Source organism: Mus pahari, chromosome 5 (assembly GCF_900095145.1).
Source record: "Mus pahari chromosome 5, PAHARI_EIJ_v1.1, whole genome shotgun sequence".
Taxonomy (NCBI): domain Eukaryota; kingdom Metazoa; phylum Chordata; class Mammalia; order Rodentia; family Muridae; genus Mus; species Mus pahari.
The window spans coordinates 24,464,456-24,482,404 of NC_034594.1; the positions used below are offsets into that span (position 1 = coordinate 24,464,456).

Genomic DNA, 17,949 nt, shown 5'->3' on the forward strand with positions numbered 1-17,949 from the left:
ATTCCAAAAGTGATAAAACTCTGTTACAGTAAATATTGGAGACTCCTTATATCCTACTTCTTAGACAGTTGTGAGGCTGCTTTCTTGAGAATTTGATAGTATAGGGTCAGGTTTTTCAAATACCTTTTTGCTTTGTCTGGGGCAATACCCACTCAGCAAAATGATCTGCAAGCAAGCAATGGAGAAGAAAAAAAGCTGATCATGGTTGAGCATGCGCATAATTCCAGCACTATCAGAGTTTGGGAGGAAGGACTCTGAGACAAAAATCATGAATTCAGAGTCAACATGGCTTGTATTGCATGTCCTAGAGCTGGTCTCACGAATAGAAACAGGAGTGGTGTTGGGGAAAGAAGGATGGATAGGTGGCAGGGTCCTAAAGAGCCAAGCCCAACAGTAGACCTGTTTCTTTTTCTAGTCTTGGACCTTGAATAAGTTTTTCTTCTTGGGCTTTTGCTCCCTTACCCAGAGAATATAACAGTGGGCTGCAGATACATTTCTAGGGCTTTGTCATTTCTGTTTTCTGCTTTTTAAATGGGTCATGAAGATATGGTGGTGGTTATTTTGTAGTGAAGTAATGATAGAGCTACAACAGTCATTCCTCATATACTATTGTATCGTTTTATACCCCAGAATTGAGTATCAGATATTGTTAAAATAGATGTGTTGCTTACACATAAAAGTCCTGCTTGGGGGTCTCATGTTTTTCTGAAATAATGTCAAAGGGTAATATATATCCCTTTGGTAATATAAGTTTGTTCTAGTGTTAGAAACTTCATTAAAATAAATGTAGATATTAACTTAGCAACATTTTAATATAAACCTGAAAACAGAATTTGAAAAGCTTACTCAATGACTTAATTTGAGGACAGTTTGTTGCTAGAAATTAAGTCTAAGCATTGGTCAATATTTCCCAAGCAGTGTATGCTTATAGAAAAGATTTATATTCCATAGACAAAGTAATCAGCTACCTTTTTTTCTGCCATCTTCAAAGCAGAACTTTCTGAGAGTTGTAGTCTTATTCTCCTCTCCTCTGTATCTTTGGTTTTTGTCTTAGGATAATACTCTTGCCAAGGTGATTAGCGGGCTCCTTGCAGCCAAGTCTCTTCTACATTATTCACCGCCTTCCATCTGGCTTAGCAGTTGATCACTCCATTCTTTAGTTTGTTTGGTACTCATTTATTTATTCTGTGTGAGGAGTGGAGGAGAAAAAGAAAGGTAAGGATGGGAGGAAGGAAGTCATTTTTCTCCTCCTTATTAGGTAAGACCAGGAATCAGGTTCAGGTTTTCATTCTCAGCAGCAAGCACCTTCCCTGTCTCGGACATCTTGCTATCCCTACTGCTTCTTTCTGCATGGACATCCTCAAGGTTTTCAAAAACCCAAATTCCTTTCGGTTGTTCCTGTCTTAGAGCATCTTTGGGCCAAGCAATAATACCAGATCTACTCTATTCTATTGTCTTATTTCTGTTAGCCTATTGACTAAAGCACTATTGGCAAACATTCTTAGCTCTGCCTTCAAAGAATATTCATTTTCTTTTGTTTTTCCAACTTATTATTTAGTTCCACACAATGTAGAGAGTACTAGGCTTGTTTGCTGTTTGTTTTCCTACCTCTACTTTTCTATCGTCTGTTCTCAAGACTTATATCATCAACAGTTATAAAACATAGCCCAATTTTTAATATATATAAAATGGTCACATATATATATATATATATGGTCAAATCACTAAAAAGCAAAGTCTTTAATCACTGCCTTACATAAAATATTTGATAGACTTCTTTATATATTTCAAATAGGCTCTACATTTTTAACCAGGTCCTGTCAAACTCTGTGTGGCTGTAGCCCCTCTCTGGTTTATATAACTTTTCAGATACTAGGTTCAGGGTTTTGTACTTGTTCAATTTCTACTCGTAAGCTAACTCTTGGGAGAGAGTTTTCATCTCTTCAGTTAGGTAATTCAAATTTATTCATGTTTTCATTTAGCTTCGCTGACCTTTCCATTACCACTTTGTTTGCATGGTTTTCCTATCTTACCCAACAGTCACTGTATATTCTTTATTGATTCATTTTTGTGTGTCATATGTCACTATCAGAAATTATTTACTTGTGTGTTTATTGTCGGACTAACTCTAGGTAGAACATGTATTTATAAGTATGTGTCTTCTCTGCCCTCTAAGAAAAAAAAAATCTTAGTTTTAACTTCTTTTCTTCTGTTCAGCTTTAATTGTGAAAGTACAAGGTACACTGTCCTTAAGGTGTCAAGTGCAATTAAGAATAAGAAAGACACAGAGAAAAATTCTTACCTCTTTTATTTTAATGGAATGGATTAAAACTTCAGTGTTTTTTAAAGTTCAGAGGGAAAACTCTAGTAATTGCAGGTGGTATTCTTTATATTTTTGACCCTTCAGATTTGGAATACAACTCAGGCAGGTACAACCCATATTACTCAGCTTTTGACAATGATTTTTAAAGTGTGTAAAATGAAGTGTATTAACCTAAAGCTTTCTTTCACCTTCCTAGGATGTGATCCCTGTTCATTACTATCTCATACCTCCACCAACAAAGATTAAGAATGGCAGCAAAGATAAAGAAAAGGATTCAGAAAAAGAGAAAGATTTGAAAGAAGAGTTTACTGAAGCATTACGAGATCTCAAAATTCAGTGGATGACCAAGTAGGTCATTTTAGTGGATTCCAAGACATTATCTTCTTTTGCTTAGTTTCGTTGTACCATTACTTACTCTGCACATATTCTTATTGTTTGCGGGGGCCTGGGTCCAGCCTAAAGACCTTATATGTCCTCCCTCCATCAAAAGTGCTTAGCTCATGAGCTGGAGAAATAACTCAGGAGTTAAGAGCATTCACTGTTCTTCCAGCAGACCAAAGTTTGGATCCCAACACTGTATTAGGCAGATCAAAGCTACCTGGAACTCCAACTCTGTGGATATATATATTTTTTTGACCCTCTTCTGGCTTCTGTAGACACCCAAATACATATGATAGATATCCACACAAACAAGAGCATTGTGAGCTCCCACGGAGCCATATCTCCAGCCAATGTTGATGCCTAGTTTCATCTAAATGTTTTATAGGACTCTTAACTGAAGTAATTTTCAATAGATATGTTATGTGTAACTAGTCCCTATAATAATTATACTTAAATTGTAAAGTATTTTTAATGATTACAACTGTAAAGCAATGTTTACATTTATTTTTAACCAAAATTTGCTTGTAATTGAAAATTACCAATATGTCTCTTTTATATAGGCTTGATTCTACTGACATTTACAATGAACTGAAAGAAACATATCCTGCTTACCTTCCTCTGTATGTCGCACGTCTTCATCAATTGGATGCTGAAAAGGTTAGATATAGTCATTTTTTACTAATTCGCTTTTTGTACAATAGTAGCTAAAGTTTGAAATTTTGAGTAAAGGTACCATCTCTTTCTGCCTTCTTTTCCTGCCTACTGAAAATTAATCTCTTCCAGTTGAATATGCATTAAGATAATTATAAGAACTGGCCACTACTGAGTTCAGTTTTGGTAATGAAGTGCAGTATGTATATGTAATAATTATGTGATGATGGTACTTGAATGGTTAGTGAAATCTTAATACAGGAAAAAGTATAAGGTCTGATTTTTGATCCTAGGGCAAGTGGAAATCTAAACACTTTCAGTAACTACTTTGTTACCAAGCTTTTTATAATTCCAGATTGTCTAATGTAATAGACCAGCTATTGTTACTCTTTTTTTTTTTTTTTGGTTTTTCGAGACAGGGTTTCTCTGTATAGCTCTGGCTGTCCTGGAACTCACTTGGTAGACCAGGCTGGCCTCGAACTCAGAAATCCGCCTGCCTCTGCCTCCCGAGTGCTGGGATTAAAGGCCTGCGCCACTAGGCCCGGCTTATTGTTACTCTTAATGGAAGTTAGAACATGCCAAAATCATGAAGGTTTAGAGTGAATTAAAATAGAATATTTAAAGGAGGCCTCTCAAAAGCAGTTTTATAAAAGAGAAAATAACTAAACTATTCAAGATGGTTATAGTTAAGTAAGAGTCTTGGTTATAATACTCTTATTTATTTTAATGATTATTATTAAGAAAGCATTTGCTTGGGAATGAGGATTTGGGGGAATTTTAATTTCTGCTTTTTTGTGTGACATGGCATAAAATAGAGATTGTTATCTCTAAAATCTTAATGATGTGCTAGAAAGGTATTTTCCTTATTTAAAAGTAAGTCATTTTGGTTAAACATTATATATTTGTTTTATTTTCAGTTCTGAACTACAGACTTAAGTTAGGTATTATTACACCTCAGCCTGTTTTCCAGGAATACTGGAAATGGTAAAAGTCATATTAGAAGATAGCACAGACCTCTAGGCCTTCAAGGAAGTGACATAGTGCCCATAAAGTTTCATGGCTGGGACAGTAGAAATAAAAATATTTCAATGCACTATTTTATACACTTCTTTATTTCCTACCCAGGAACGAATGAAAAGACTTAATGAAATTGTTGATGCTGCCAATGCTGTTATTTCTCACATCGATCAAACCGCTCTTGCAGTTTACATTGCAATGAAGACTGACCCCAGGCCTGATGCAGCTACTATAAAAAAGTACCTAACCAGTAAATAATCTTTCTTGCATCTCATTTCTTAGTTACTAGTTTTTAATAATTAGGGACTAGTGTTGAAGATTTTTTAAATTTCTTTTAAAACATAGTTAGGATTGACAGTTTTTTCCAACTCCCTCAGAAATTTCAAAAATTTTTTAGCGTTTTAAAACAAAGCACAATAAAATAACACATGCTCACTCTTTGGTTAATGGTTTAGTCTCTGTGAGCCCCAGTGACTCCAGGTTAGTTGACTGTCTTGTGGTGTCCTTGACACCACCAACTTGCTCAGTCCTATTCCTCACTCTTCCCTACAACTTCCCGAACAACTCATGATGATTAGATATGGTTCTCTGCATATTTTCCATTGGCTGCTGGATAAACCATCTGAAGAGACTCTGCAAGCATAGCAGACTATCATTTTTAATGTAATGACTAGGCTCTTTTCCATGGAATGGGTTTCAAGTTGGGCCAGCCATTGGTTGGCCATTCCCTCATTCTCTGCTCCATCTATATCCCTGCACATCTTATAGGTAGGATACATTTTGGGTTGAAGGTTTTGTGGGTGGGTTGGAGTCCCCCTCCCTCCACTGGAAGTCTTACAGGTGACCGACCACTACAGTCTTCATGTCCTCAGCTGGTAGGAGTCTCAGATAGGGATACTCTTGTAGACTCCTGGTAGCCTCCTTATCCCAGATCTCATCCCAGAGATGTCCCCCATTCACCAATTTATATTCTCTCTCCCATTCCCCAAACTTCCACAATGCTCTGAGACCTGTTCCCCACTCCACCCCTTCCACCCAGTTCCCTTGCTTCTTCCACCTCCATAGCCTATTTTATTTCCCCTTCTGAGTGAGATTCAGTCATCCTCCCTATTACTAAATCTCTTTGGGTCTATGGGTTATAGCATGGTTATCCTGTACTCTTTATAGCTAATGTCCACTTATAAGTGAGTACCTACCATGTTTGTCTTTGTGGGTCTGGGTTACCTCACTCAGGGTGATATTTTCTAGTTCTATTTGCTTGCAAATTTCATGCTGTAGTAGTTTTTAATAGCTAAGAAGTAGTCCATGCTTCATTTGAGGGACATCTAGGTTTCTTGCTATTGCAAATACAGCTGCTATGAACAAAGTTGAGTAATTTTCCTTGTCATCTGGTGGGGAGCATCTTTTAGATATTGTTGAGGGGTGATATAACTGGATCTAGAAGTAGAACTATTTCCAATTTTTTGAGAAACTGCCAAATTGATTTCCAGTGCAGTTGTACAAGTTTGCACTCCCAGTAACAATGGGGGAGTATTCTTGCTTCACAACTTCACCAGCATGTGATGTCATGGCAGTTGAGTTTTTAATCTTAGCCATTCTGACAGGTATAAAATGATCTCAAGAGTCATTTTGATTTCCATTCTCCTCATGATTAAGGACGTTGAACATTTCTTAAATTCTTTTCTTTGTAGAGAATTCTGTGTTTAGTTTTGTACTTTATTTTTTAATTGGACTATTTGGATTGTTGATGTCTAAATTGAGTTTTTAGTATATTTTTGAATTAGTCATCTGTCAGATCTTTTCCCATTCTGTAGGCTGCTGTTCTGTCTTATTGATGGTGTCCTTAGCCTTGAAAATCCTTTTCAATTTCATGAGGTTAATTCAGTTAATTCAGTTTTTCTTAGTGTCTGTTCAGGAAATTGTCTCTTGTGCCAATGAGTTCAAGGCAGTTCCCCACTTTCTGTTCTATTAGATTTAGTGTTTGTGGTTTTATGTTTAAGTCTTTGATCCATCTGGATTTGAGTTTTGTGCAGGGAAATAAGTATGGTTCTATTTGCATTCTTCTACATGCAGACATCCAGTTATACCAGCAGTATTTGTTGAAGATGCTTTCTTTTTTTATATTGTATGGTTTTAACTTTCTCAAATATTAAGTGTCTGTTGGTGTATGGGTTTATTTCTGCGTCTTCAGTTGTATTGCGTTGATCAACCTATCTGTTATTATGTCACATGGTTTTTATTACTACTGCTGTGTAATACAGCTGTAAGTCAGGGATAGTGATACCTCCAGAAATTCTTTTGTTGTACAGTATTGTTTTGACTATCCTGTTTTTTTTTTTTTTCCATATGAAGTTGAGATTGCTCTTTCAAGGTCTCTAAAGAATTGAGTTGGAATTTTGGTGGGAATTGAGTCTGTAAACTGCTTTTGCTAAGATGACCTGACTTAGCTGTCTGGTTGTCCTTGTTGGTCCTATGTTCCTGATGCCAGCAAGACTCCTCATGGAGTTAGGGAGAGCCATGGACCTGTATCTTCCTGGGTCCTTACATGCCTGTTCAAGAAGGTAGACAGAATCTTAGGCTAGACATTGGAGGACAGGGTACTGAGTGCAGTTCAATGTTTGTTGGCTCTACCCCAGGTAAACCAGGCAGTCAGGAAATTGTTGGAGGGCTCTCCACCTTTAAAAAATTTTTTTTAAATGTAAAGACTTAACTGCCCTTCTTAAAATTTGTGTAGCTGACCTAACAACTGGATAATCCTTCAACTCTGTTGCTATGGCATTCTCCTTTAACCAAGTACAGTTGCCTTAACTGATTTCATCTCTATATATGATGAGACTTATGATACTAATAACAATGTCTTTTGATGTGTAACACAATTTTGTTACACATCATGGGTGTTAATTTTGTTACACAATATGGATATATAAAATTTATGCATGGTAAGTTTTAGAGAAAAGAATGTATATACTTCAAATAAAATCATCCCTTGGAAAACATTTAACTAACATGGGAAAAAAAAATTTTTTTTATTTGCTCTCCAGTGATATGGACAAGCAGAAATCTACCCTGATAGATGCCCTCTGCAGGAAAGGATGTGCTCTGGCAGATCACCTTCTTCATACACAGCCTCACGATGGGGCAGCAGCTGGAGATGCTGAAGCAAAGGAAGATGAAGGAGAAAGTACCATGGAATCTCTATCGGAAACCTATTGGGAAACTACAAAGTGGACAGATCTTTTTGACACTAAGGTAGCTTACCCTTCTGCTATTGGTCTTAGTAGTGATCTTTCAGTCCTTCTTGAGCTCTGTTTGCCAAAGAGGATGAAAATGAGGCTCTACTCTCAAGAAGATACATTTTAACCCAAGTACCTTGCATTTGTCCAAACTGTTTTAAAGTGTTCAACAATGATTTTGAAAACAATTTTGACGATATTCATAGTAGCCTTTTAAGATAGTTATATATATGATCTTCTAGAAAGTTGTCCCCTTGGGCCGGGTGTGGTGGCGCATGCCTTTAATCCCAGCACTTGGGAGGCAGAGGCAGGTGGATTTCTGAGTTCGAGGCCAGCCTGGTCTACAGAATGAGATCCAGGACAGCCAGGACTACACAGAGTAACCCTGTCTCGAAAAAGACAAAAAAAAAAAAAAGAAAGAAAGAAAGGAAAGGAAAGGGAAAGAAAGTTGTCTTTTTTCTTCCCTAAATTTTTTTATGTTAATTTTTAGGGTGAAATATGCTCTTTAGTTTAGATATTATTATTTTCCTCAAAACTCTGAACTCTGTAACTTCTATATGTCTCTGTTTTTAGCCACCAGTTTTTTTATTATTATTATTATTATTTTCTTTATTTACATTTCAAATGCTATCCTGAAAGTTCCCTATACGCCCCTGCTCCCCTGCTCCCCTACCCACCCACTCCCACTACTTGGCCCTGGCCTTCCCCTGTGCTGGGTCATATAAAGTTTGCAAGACCAAGGGGCCTTAGCCACCAGTTTTAAACAAATGTTTGGAAAAGCAAGTTGAAACTCTTTGGATTTTGGTTTTTAAAAAATACATTAAATCTCTTTTGTCCTTTTTTTTAAAGATGTATTTACTTATTTTATATATGTGAGTACACTGTTGATTTGTCACAAGTTACTGAACATTGATGCCTATTTCTTTCCTGAAAGTTATGAGTATATATTAAGTTAATGGGAAGTCCTTGGTGGTATTGATGGTATTGTGTTATTATTGATGGTATTATTGTTAACAGTTATTGAAGGTCTACTGTTTCCTAAATACTGCTTCCTCCTTGAAATAGAAATAACTAGTCTCTGTCTTTGAGAACTGTAACAAGGTGGTAAATACTTATAATCACCACAGTGAGATTGTTACACACAGTGACACTGCTGACCTTGGGTAATGCACTACAGTACTTACCTGTTTACTCTATTAATTGAACATTTTTAATACATGTCTTGGCCCTAAAGGAACAAATTCGTATAACATAATTTTTTTCTTTGAAGATGGTTACCAGACTCTGCAGTTCAGGCAAAACATAGAAAAAGTGTGACAGAAAGATATATTTATGTAAAATATGTCCTTTAAAAATTTAATGATTGGCGTTGGCCATTTTTATTTTGTATTTATGTAAACTATGGTTTATTTTGCACAAAGTAATGGTTTAAAATAGATTTTAGTAGCTTATGACTTCTCCTTATTTACTTCCTATATTCTTTTATGTAGTTATTTACCCATAAAAGACACCTTTTAATATTTCCCTGATACAACATCCTCAACTTAAAAGCTATACTTTCAGAGGCTGGGGAGATGGCTCACTCAGTAAATTGCCTGCCACAGAAGTATGAGGACCTGAGTTCAATCCTTTGCACCAATGTAAAAAAAAAGCCAAGCATTATGACATGCACCCATAATTCCAGAGCTGCAGCATTAGTATTGGAATAATCTGTGAGCCCACCACTCTGGCCAAACCAACCTTAATAAGGTGGGAAGCAATTAAGAAAGAGACCTTGTACTGATTTCTGGCCTCTACATACACTTGTATGCCCACACACAAGAAAAGCTATACTTCTGTGAAAGCCCCATTTCATTGTTAAAGCCATATGCCTTAAAATGTATGTATGCCATAAATAATCTCTTTTTTATTTTATAGGTTTTGATATTTGCATATAAGCATGCATTAGTAAATAAGATGTATGGGAGAGGCCTTAAGTTTGCAACCAAACTCGTAGAAGAAAAACCAACAAAAGAAAACTGGAAAAATTGTATTCAAGTAAGTAATTATACTGTATGTTACTTCCATACTGTGTAGTGAGTAGAACACTGGGGAAAAAAACCTGTGTGCATTATAAAAAAAAATACTTATTGTGGCCTGTTGTTACCATTACTAAACCAATAACTACATAATAAATGCATTATTTATTTGTAGCCATCCAACTTTCTAAAACATTTTCACAGCTATTAAGAGACCCTTATTAGCTTTGAATGTTTTCAGCAAGGGCAAAAATGAATTAATTATTTTCTGTAGTTAGAAGACGATGTTTTCTTTTTTGAAGGACGAAACGTTCCTTCTTAATGTATATTGCATTGGTTCTAAAATCATTGAATTTGTGGAGTTTATGTTTTCTTTTTTGTCTGAGGTGATTTCTACCTTTATTAATTTACCATATATTGCATATGCAAAGGAAAACTAGTTAGATCTTTCTCTGTGAGTTACCTTGAGATATGAAGGAAATTATTTTAATGCCATTTTGTTTTCTGTCTGTGTTCATCACTCACTACAAATGGTAAGACAGTTTAAGTCCTTTGGGTCTTGATTAGGTTAAAGAACTCCTTCTGGAGTTTGTGTCCTATGAAAAAGATTGTGTTTTGTTAGGAAAGGTTAGGAAGGATAGTCAGTGGGTGGATGTATTAATGAATGATAGACTGATAGAAGGAAAATTTCTGTGCATTGTGACTGTTACTATTAAATTATTCTGAATTTTGGGCTTGGGACCTGTCTCTTCCTTTACTAATGCTTTCTTTTATTATAGCTGATGAAATTACTTGGATGGACCCATTGTGCATCTTTTACTGAAAACTGGCTCCCCATCATGTATCCTCCTGATTATTGTGTATTCTAAAATAAGAACCCAAACTTTAAATTTCAAAACAGAAAATTTTATAGTGAATGGATATATGAAGAAATGTGTGGCATTTTTAGTCTGACTAATGCATGTTTTCATCCACCATCCAATACTGACCATTAAAACTATATGTATTTATCAGAGAACTCAGTGGCGTGTGGCTTAATAACATGTAATACAGACCTCTGACATCATGCTACTTTCCTATTGCCTCCCACACTTGGCAAGTGGGAGAGCACATCCCGCCTGCCTGCCCCAGATGAGATGGATGCAGCTGTGCACTGCATGAGAGGTTTTCATCTTTTAATTTTAGCTGTAAAATGTCATCCTGTTTTTAATTTTATAAATCAAAAAGGTTAAAACATGCTAAATTTCCAATTATATAGAGGCCTTAAAAATGCTACATTAGGTGTAGCTAAATTATTTATTTGACTAAAAATATGAGAATATAATTTCCAGACTTTTTTTCTAAAAATAAATTCAATTAATGGGGATGGTGGGGGGCATAAACACATGGCAACTGGGAAAAGAAATATGTTAAGGAAATTTTCATAAGGCATCATAACAAAAACAAGGTGTTTTTAGAGCTCCTCAAGTACATAGCATCAGAATGAGTTAAAATTTCTTGTGTTGGTGACAGACAGCTGAATCTATCTGGTTTTGTAAAGAAATACACAGTATGTTTATAACATTGAAATCATGTAAAATACATGAATAAATGTGCAAAACCACAGCACAGTACACCATATGCACTCTGATACCTTATTTTTTTTTAATAAATAAAAGTAAATATTGAAGCTATTCAAGATTGGTCTTAATTTTTCATAAAGTTTGGGGTGAGAACACAGACTTATTTATTAAATCTATCGACCAAAAAGTGAGGCGATTTATTTTGTAATGTTTCCTATGGGTTTGCAGTTCTTTGAATATATTTCCAGTACTTATCATGTGTTTAAGTCTTATATATATTTAATTGTGTGTTTGTGTGTGTTTGTGAGATCTTTGTTTCTTCGTATACTGCTATAAAAGATCTAGCTAATCTTGTCTAGTCATTTGTAACTTTTTTTAATTAGAGCTTTATGAAAAAATACAAATATGCTTTAAAATACTTTGCATGCAGTTTTTATAGGATCTAGAGTCTTAACATCCTTCTGTGGATGCTAGCTGAGTGCATGAACTCTCATATGTGTTTTTACCTGTACACATACAGGCACATAACGTAGTCTTAGATCAGAAAGATTATAGCAACTTCCAAAGATCACTTCAGACCAGTTTTACCAGCCAGGTCTTGCCCCTTCATCTAAAGTACTTCAGGAAGGGTCAGTAAACTATGTCCATTGAGCCATATGTAAATAATTTTATTGGTATAGTTCTGTAGTTGGGAGAGTCAGGGTGCTACCATGTATCATTTCCTGTCTGTATCATACTGTGCTTCTTGAGAACAGATGATTTCAAGTAAGCTCTACACTAGACCATATCCTCAAACCAAAAAAAAAAAATGGTAGAAAGATGCATGGATGAGGTGGTGACAGAAAGTCATTGTGTCCAAATGCCTACACTACTTAGACTGAAAACAACTGAAGAACTAGGGAGAGATAACTTCCTAAAGAAACAGAAGAGCTGCAGAGCGTGCTTAGGATTGCTTCCTGAGGACATTTCCAGCTATAAGCAGTTTGTCACCTACCTTCCCTTGCAGTCTAATCTGTAGGCACTCAAAAGCCCTTGAATTGCCCACCATGTCCCCTTGAATTGTCCACCATGGTACTTTGCGGGTGCTGTCCCTTCAGAAACTGCTTATTTGATTTAACTTTAGCTTTTGTGCCTTGTTTTCTTCTCTGCTTTTTCAGTAATCCAATACTTGGAAAAAAACCTGCATCTTTATCCTCTGCATATAAGGTGTAAGAAGCTTGCATGTAGGGAGGTGGTTAGGGTAGCATGCACAAAACTTCTTGAATTTCTCTGTGAAAAATAAGAAAGTAATAAATAAGCTAGACTTGAGGCTAAAGACAAAAATAGGAAGACATGAGTACTGCTCTACCGGGAGGGTTGGTGGCAGACAACTCTCCCTGACAGAATTTCTAACTGCCCTCCTGGCCCTCTGAATCCAGAGGGAGAATTGTTCTTACAAGGTAATGGCTACTCACTGGCCTACAAAGGTGCTGGTTTAATTTCTTGTAGAACATTCACTATTGTGAGATCTTGAACAGCTAGTCATTATATTGTTTATTCAGTAAGTCTTGTCCATACAACAATTAATATGTAATGACAGTTCTGCAGTGAGTACAGAACCGTCTCTTTTCCATGAACACCAAGTATGTGTGTTCCCAGCCGTGTACACCAAATGCATTCAGTTATCAGACTGCCAACTCTTAACAGAAATGTGCACAGAATATAGAAGAGCTATATAATTCCCTTTGTTTTCATGTATGAATTTACAGGTTATTACATAGCACATATTGGCAATGATTCCATGAGCTAACTGCCTCAAAACTCAACTTATAGCAGCAAATTTTGTTACTAGTTGATTCCAGGTCTGAGTCATCAGAATGTATGATTTGCAAGAATAAGAGCATATGGAACAGTATGTAGAAATAGCCCAGCCAAAAAAGAAAAACAGACTTTTGAGAGTCTCTTGAGATAATTATGGATGCTATGTAATGGGACAATGAAATTTGTACACTATGTTTTTATTGTAAAGATATTTAAGAAAAAAAATGTATTTTAGAGTCAAGAACTGGTGGCACAGGCTCATTCAGGAGGCAGAGACAGGTGAGTTCAAGGCTAGCCTGGTCTACAGAACAATTTCCAGTATAGCCAAGGCTGGACAGAGAAACCCTGTCTCAAAAAAGGTTTAAATCTCATACTGTACTTGAAGAATAAAAGATTTTCCTGTAATTTTCTTCAAATTTGTAACAGTGAAAAAGTTAACTGGAGGTTTAGAGGGGGGGAAAAAGACTTCCAGTGAGTTGAAATCCTATGGGGATGGGAGGCCCGGAGGCTGTTCTATGTCTGTTGTTATAGTGAGCTATGGCGGTGGCTCTGTGATGAATGGTATACCAGAGCCCAGGCTGTAGTTTTTCTCCTTACTCTAACTATAGTCAATCCAGCCTTTCTAAAATTATTCTGTCCGTTTACAGAATAGCATGGAATTTGTGTCCTACCCTAGAAATACAAATAAGGTATATCTGTAAGTCCAAGAAGGTGCTTAGAAGACAGAATCCATTTGCTATAATTTTATTTCTCTACATTGTATACTTCTAAAAAGAAATCGGGCCTATTTGAGAGAATTTTTTGTTGTTGTTCTGTTTTATAACATTTTTGTTAAATGTTTTTGTTTCATTACATTTGTGTGGCATGTGCACCCATTCACGGCAGTCAAAGAACACCTAGTGGGAATTGATTCTTATCCACCTGTTGATTGTGACAATTGTACTGAGGTCATCAGGCTGGAGGCAACCTTGTTTACCACCTGAACCATGTCACAAGCCACTAGCACAGCCTGTTTTTGTTTTAAACTAGTTATTTCTCCATTTGTAGTCAATTTCCACTCTTACCTTGTCCCTAAACAAGCCATGGCCTGCTTCTAATCACGACAATTTTGAGTTTTCTTCCAGTTTTGGACTGACAAAATGCAAAATCTCCTCCATCTTTGTTAATGCAGTATTCTTGAGTTTAATGCACACTGTAGGCTGGCCTGTGGTGAGTGAGTGATGCACTGTTAACACTGATACATAATTACATGACATAATACATAATGTACTCATTCTGTCTTATCTGCTTACCCATTGATGAATAGTTATATTTACTTTGGGGTAAATATTTTGGAACCAAATTTCTGTTTATTGAGTTGTTTGTTTGTTTGTTTAATGTAAGAAACTTTCACATTGTCTTCCAACGTGGACGTGCTAAGTGTCTTACTAGCTAAGTAAGAGTCGTGGGTTTCTGAGGTCGTCTGCTGTGGTGGTACTTTTGGTTTTCATTCTTCTCAGTACTTAATGATGTTACTTTTAAAACTAGGTAGTGGTTGTCTTATCTCTTTGTGGTTTTAATCTGCATTCGCACAATAAACAATGTGTTTGTTAAACATGTATTGCTTCTTTAGGGAAGGTCTTCCAAATTTTGTCCACTTTTTTTGTTTTATTGTGTTTCAGTTCTTTATGTATTTTGATACATAAAGTGCTTTATTATATAGGTGTAAACTTTTAAAATTTTCTGCTAGAACATTTTAAAAGGCAAAGATTTTTGAGGTTGGTATAGTCCAATTGCATGTTATTTTATTTTTATTTTTATTTTATTTTATTTAGGCATTGTCTCACTATTTAATCCTGACTGACCTGGAACTCACTATGTAGGCCAGGCTAACTGGAGATTCCCCTATCTCTGCCTCCTAAGTGCTAATATTATAGGTGTGTACCACAGAATAGTTTTTTTGTTTGGTTGGTTGGTTTTTATACATTGTACTTTACATATCATTTCTAATACATATTTGTTTAGTCCAAAGTTACAGAGATTTTTTACCTTATATTTTACATTTTTATAATTATTAGTATTTATATTTCAGTGTATATTTTTGTTTAGTCTATGAAATTGACCAAGATTCAAAGGTGTATTATATAGGTGTGTACAGGGTCTTTATTCTTGTATCTGGGGTTTACTACTTTCCCATTGAATGACCATGACTTTGTCAGAATTGGTTGACTTGATTTTGTTCCATTGACCTCACCATCACCACCATGGCTGTGCTGTAGCTCTTTCATACTAGTTACTAGTATACTAGTTACTAGTTGCTTTCATACTAGTTACTGGAATTCACACTGAGAAACCAGTGATTTCCAGATTGATTCTCCCACCTGTACTCAACAGGGAAACAACAGCAAGTAATAGCAGAGTTTTGTTGTAGAGTCCCAGAAAAGTAACCCTGGGCTTGCCTTACATTGTGCAGGTGCCAAAAACACGCTGTCCTTTCTGTTTTCTTCTCTGAAGCTTGATCCTGTAACTTTTCATCTTAAAGAAGAGAACTGCAAAAGCCTTCCTTTTGCTTAAAATAGAGAAAGTACAGCTGCTGCATTGGCAAAGATTGTTTTATTTGGTGAAAGTAGAGAATACATTGTGTGTGGGGGGGGGTGTTTATGGGATCCTGGGGAATAAAACCCCAGGAGGTTTTTGTTTGTGTGTTTTTTAAGAGTTTCAGAGTTTGTGTATATAAGTGTGTTCCTGCATATATGCACGTGCACTATATGTGTGCCTTTGACCCATAGAGACTAGAAGAATGTTGAATCCTCTGTAACTGCAACTACAGTTGTGAACTACCATATGGGTTCTGGGAACCAAACAAATACCAGTCCTGTATATAAGCAGCAAGTTCTCTTAACCACTGAGTTGTCTTCCTAGCCCAGACACTTATTATTTTTATTCTTTTAGAATTTCATACAGTGTATTTTGATCATATTATTTCTCCTCCCTGAACTCCTAGATCCTACCTTCTACCCAACTTCATATTCTTCCTTACGTTTAAACCCACTTGTGCACACACATGTACGTGCACACACACACACACACACACACACACACACACACACTTGAGCTATGGAGTCTGGTGTGTGTCGGTCAGCTGTTATAAACCCAGTATGACTCCATTGAAGAAAACTGTTTCCCTCTCCAAGTAGCTATCAATTGCAAATACCTTCTTGGCTAGGGATAGGACTTTGTCAAGTTTTTATAAAGCAAGCCTTCCCCCCATATTCTTCTGGAGTATCCTGACACCTCTTGGCCTTTTCATTTTAGTGTAGTTCGAATCTACAGAACAAGTTCATCTCATAGGAACATATGTTGGGAATTTGACAGTAAGTGACTTCACATCTATTGATAGAGCTTAGAGAAATTAATCTTTGAACTGCCTTCTAGTGTAGGAATTTGCTTTGGCATCCCATTTACTTACTGTCTTTAGTTTTTCTCAATAATTCTGTAAAATTGGGTAGGATTCTAGCATATCTGTTAATAGACCATAAAGTACTTGGCACTGCTGTTGTAAGGGGAGTTGTACTTCCTGAGATCTATGGCTAGAATATATAATACCCTTTGCATTCTGATGTTTATCTTCTTGGCTAAACTATTAGAAATACTAAAAGTCCTAATGCATATGACTTACACATCCATGGGCTGTCAGGGTGCCCTGAAAGCCGTATCCATCTACATGCAAAAATATAGTTAAGGTTTTTTTTAGGTTTTTTGAGATAGGGTTTCTCTGTGTAGCCCTGGCTGTCCTAGAACTCACTCTGTAGACCAGGCTGGCCTCAAACTCAGAAATCCACCTGCCTCTGCCCCCCCCCCCCCGAGTGCTGGGATTAAAAGCGTGCGCCACCATGCCTGGCATAGTTAAGTTTTTATAAATGATGGTTAAGAATAAAAATGTTTGCTGTTGTTCTATAGAAGTATTATCTGATCCTGACCCAACACCATCACATCAGGCATGGATATTGTATTTTTTTTTATCTGTAATTAAAGTTTTCTGTGCCACAGAAGCTATAGTGTATGCGTTCATATATAAACATGTATATATGATATAATGGTATTCAGAATTGTGTTTTCCTTTTTTCAAGCTCTGCTCTATAGCAATATTGCATTGGAAGTAGTGTACATGTTCATGTATGTGCACATATATGTCTTAGCTAGAAGTCAACACTGGATGTCTTCCTCAATCACTACCTTTTTGAGACAACTCAATCATACCTATCCTGGCTGTCCACCAAGCACCAGGGGTTCTCCCATCTTTCCCTTCCCAACACTATGATCTCATAAGTGTGGTGCTGTGCTCAGCTTTTTATATGTATGTGTGTGCGTATATGCACCTGTGGTGCTCAGAATCCTGAAGAGACCATCAGATCCCTCAGAGCTATAAAGAGTTGTTTGCTGAATACGAACTTGTTGTGTGGGTTTTGAGATCTAGTCACTGTGATTGCGTACCAGTTGGTCTTAACTGCTAAACCATCTTGCCGACTCCTCAGGGGAGGTTCTTAAGACATCTTTTTCCTCATTTCATCAGTTTCCATATTTTCTATCTTTTCTAGCTACAGTAAGGCAATCACTGGAACACGGCTGTAATCAGGCAGGCATATCTATTTCAAAGCTGCCATGGGCTATATACAGTGAGACCCTGTCAAACTCAGTGTCAGTAATTATGACAAGCATGTTGGCACATGTAAAATCCAGAGAGTAGAGCAGAAACAAAGAGGAACCCACCTGTTTATTTACTTCTTTGTATAAGCTCTTATTTAAGAGCTTAATACATTGGAAAGTCATGTATCTATTTACTTTCTGTACATACTTTGACTGCAAATCTTATCATCTTAGAAAGTTGTATATTGAATTGCATTTATTTTAGCCATACCAGTATGGTATGGTGTACCTTCTAATATCTTCACAAGACACTGATTGTTTCAAAGACTCTTTACATT

At 36.4% G+C, this 17,949-nt stretch overlaps 1 protein-coding gene across 2 annotated transcripts in view; it reads left to right on the top strand.

Moving 5' to 3' along the window:
* Tpp2 (tripeptidyl peptidase 2) overlaps nt 1–11,296 on the top strand; it is a 67,789-nt gene extending 56,493 nt beyond the window's left edge. For both annotated transcript variants that reach the window (XM_021197248.2, XM_021197249.2), the window contains 6 exons: nt 2,520–2,671; nt 3,265–3,361; nt 4,481–4,611; nt 7,414–7,621; nt 9,523–9,642; nt 10,403–11,296. In XM_021197248.2, the coding sequence (XP_021052907.1) occupies nt 2,520–2,671; nt 3,265–3,361; nt 4,481–4,611; nt 7,414–7,621; nt 9,523–9,642; nt 10,403–10,492 (798 nt within the window). In that variant the 3' untranslated portion in view covers nt 10,493–11,296. The remainder of the gene's footprint in view (nt 1–2,519; nt 2,672–3,264; nt 3,362–4,480; nt 4,612–7,413; nt 7,622–9,522; nt 9,643–10,402) is intronic.
* Nucleotides 11,297–17,949: the final 6,653 nt, after the last annotated feature.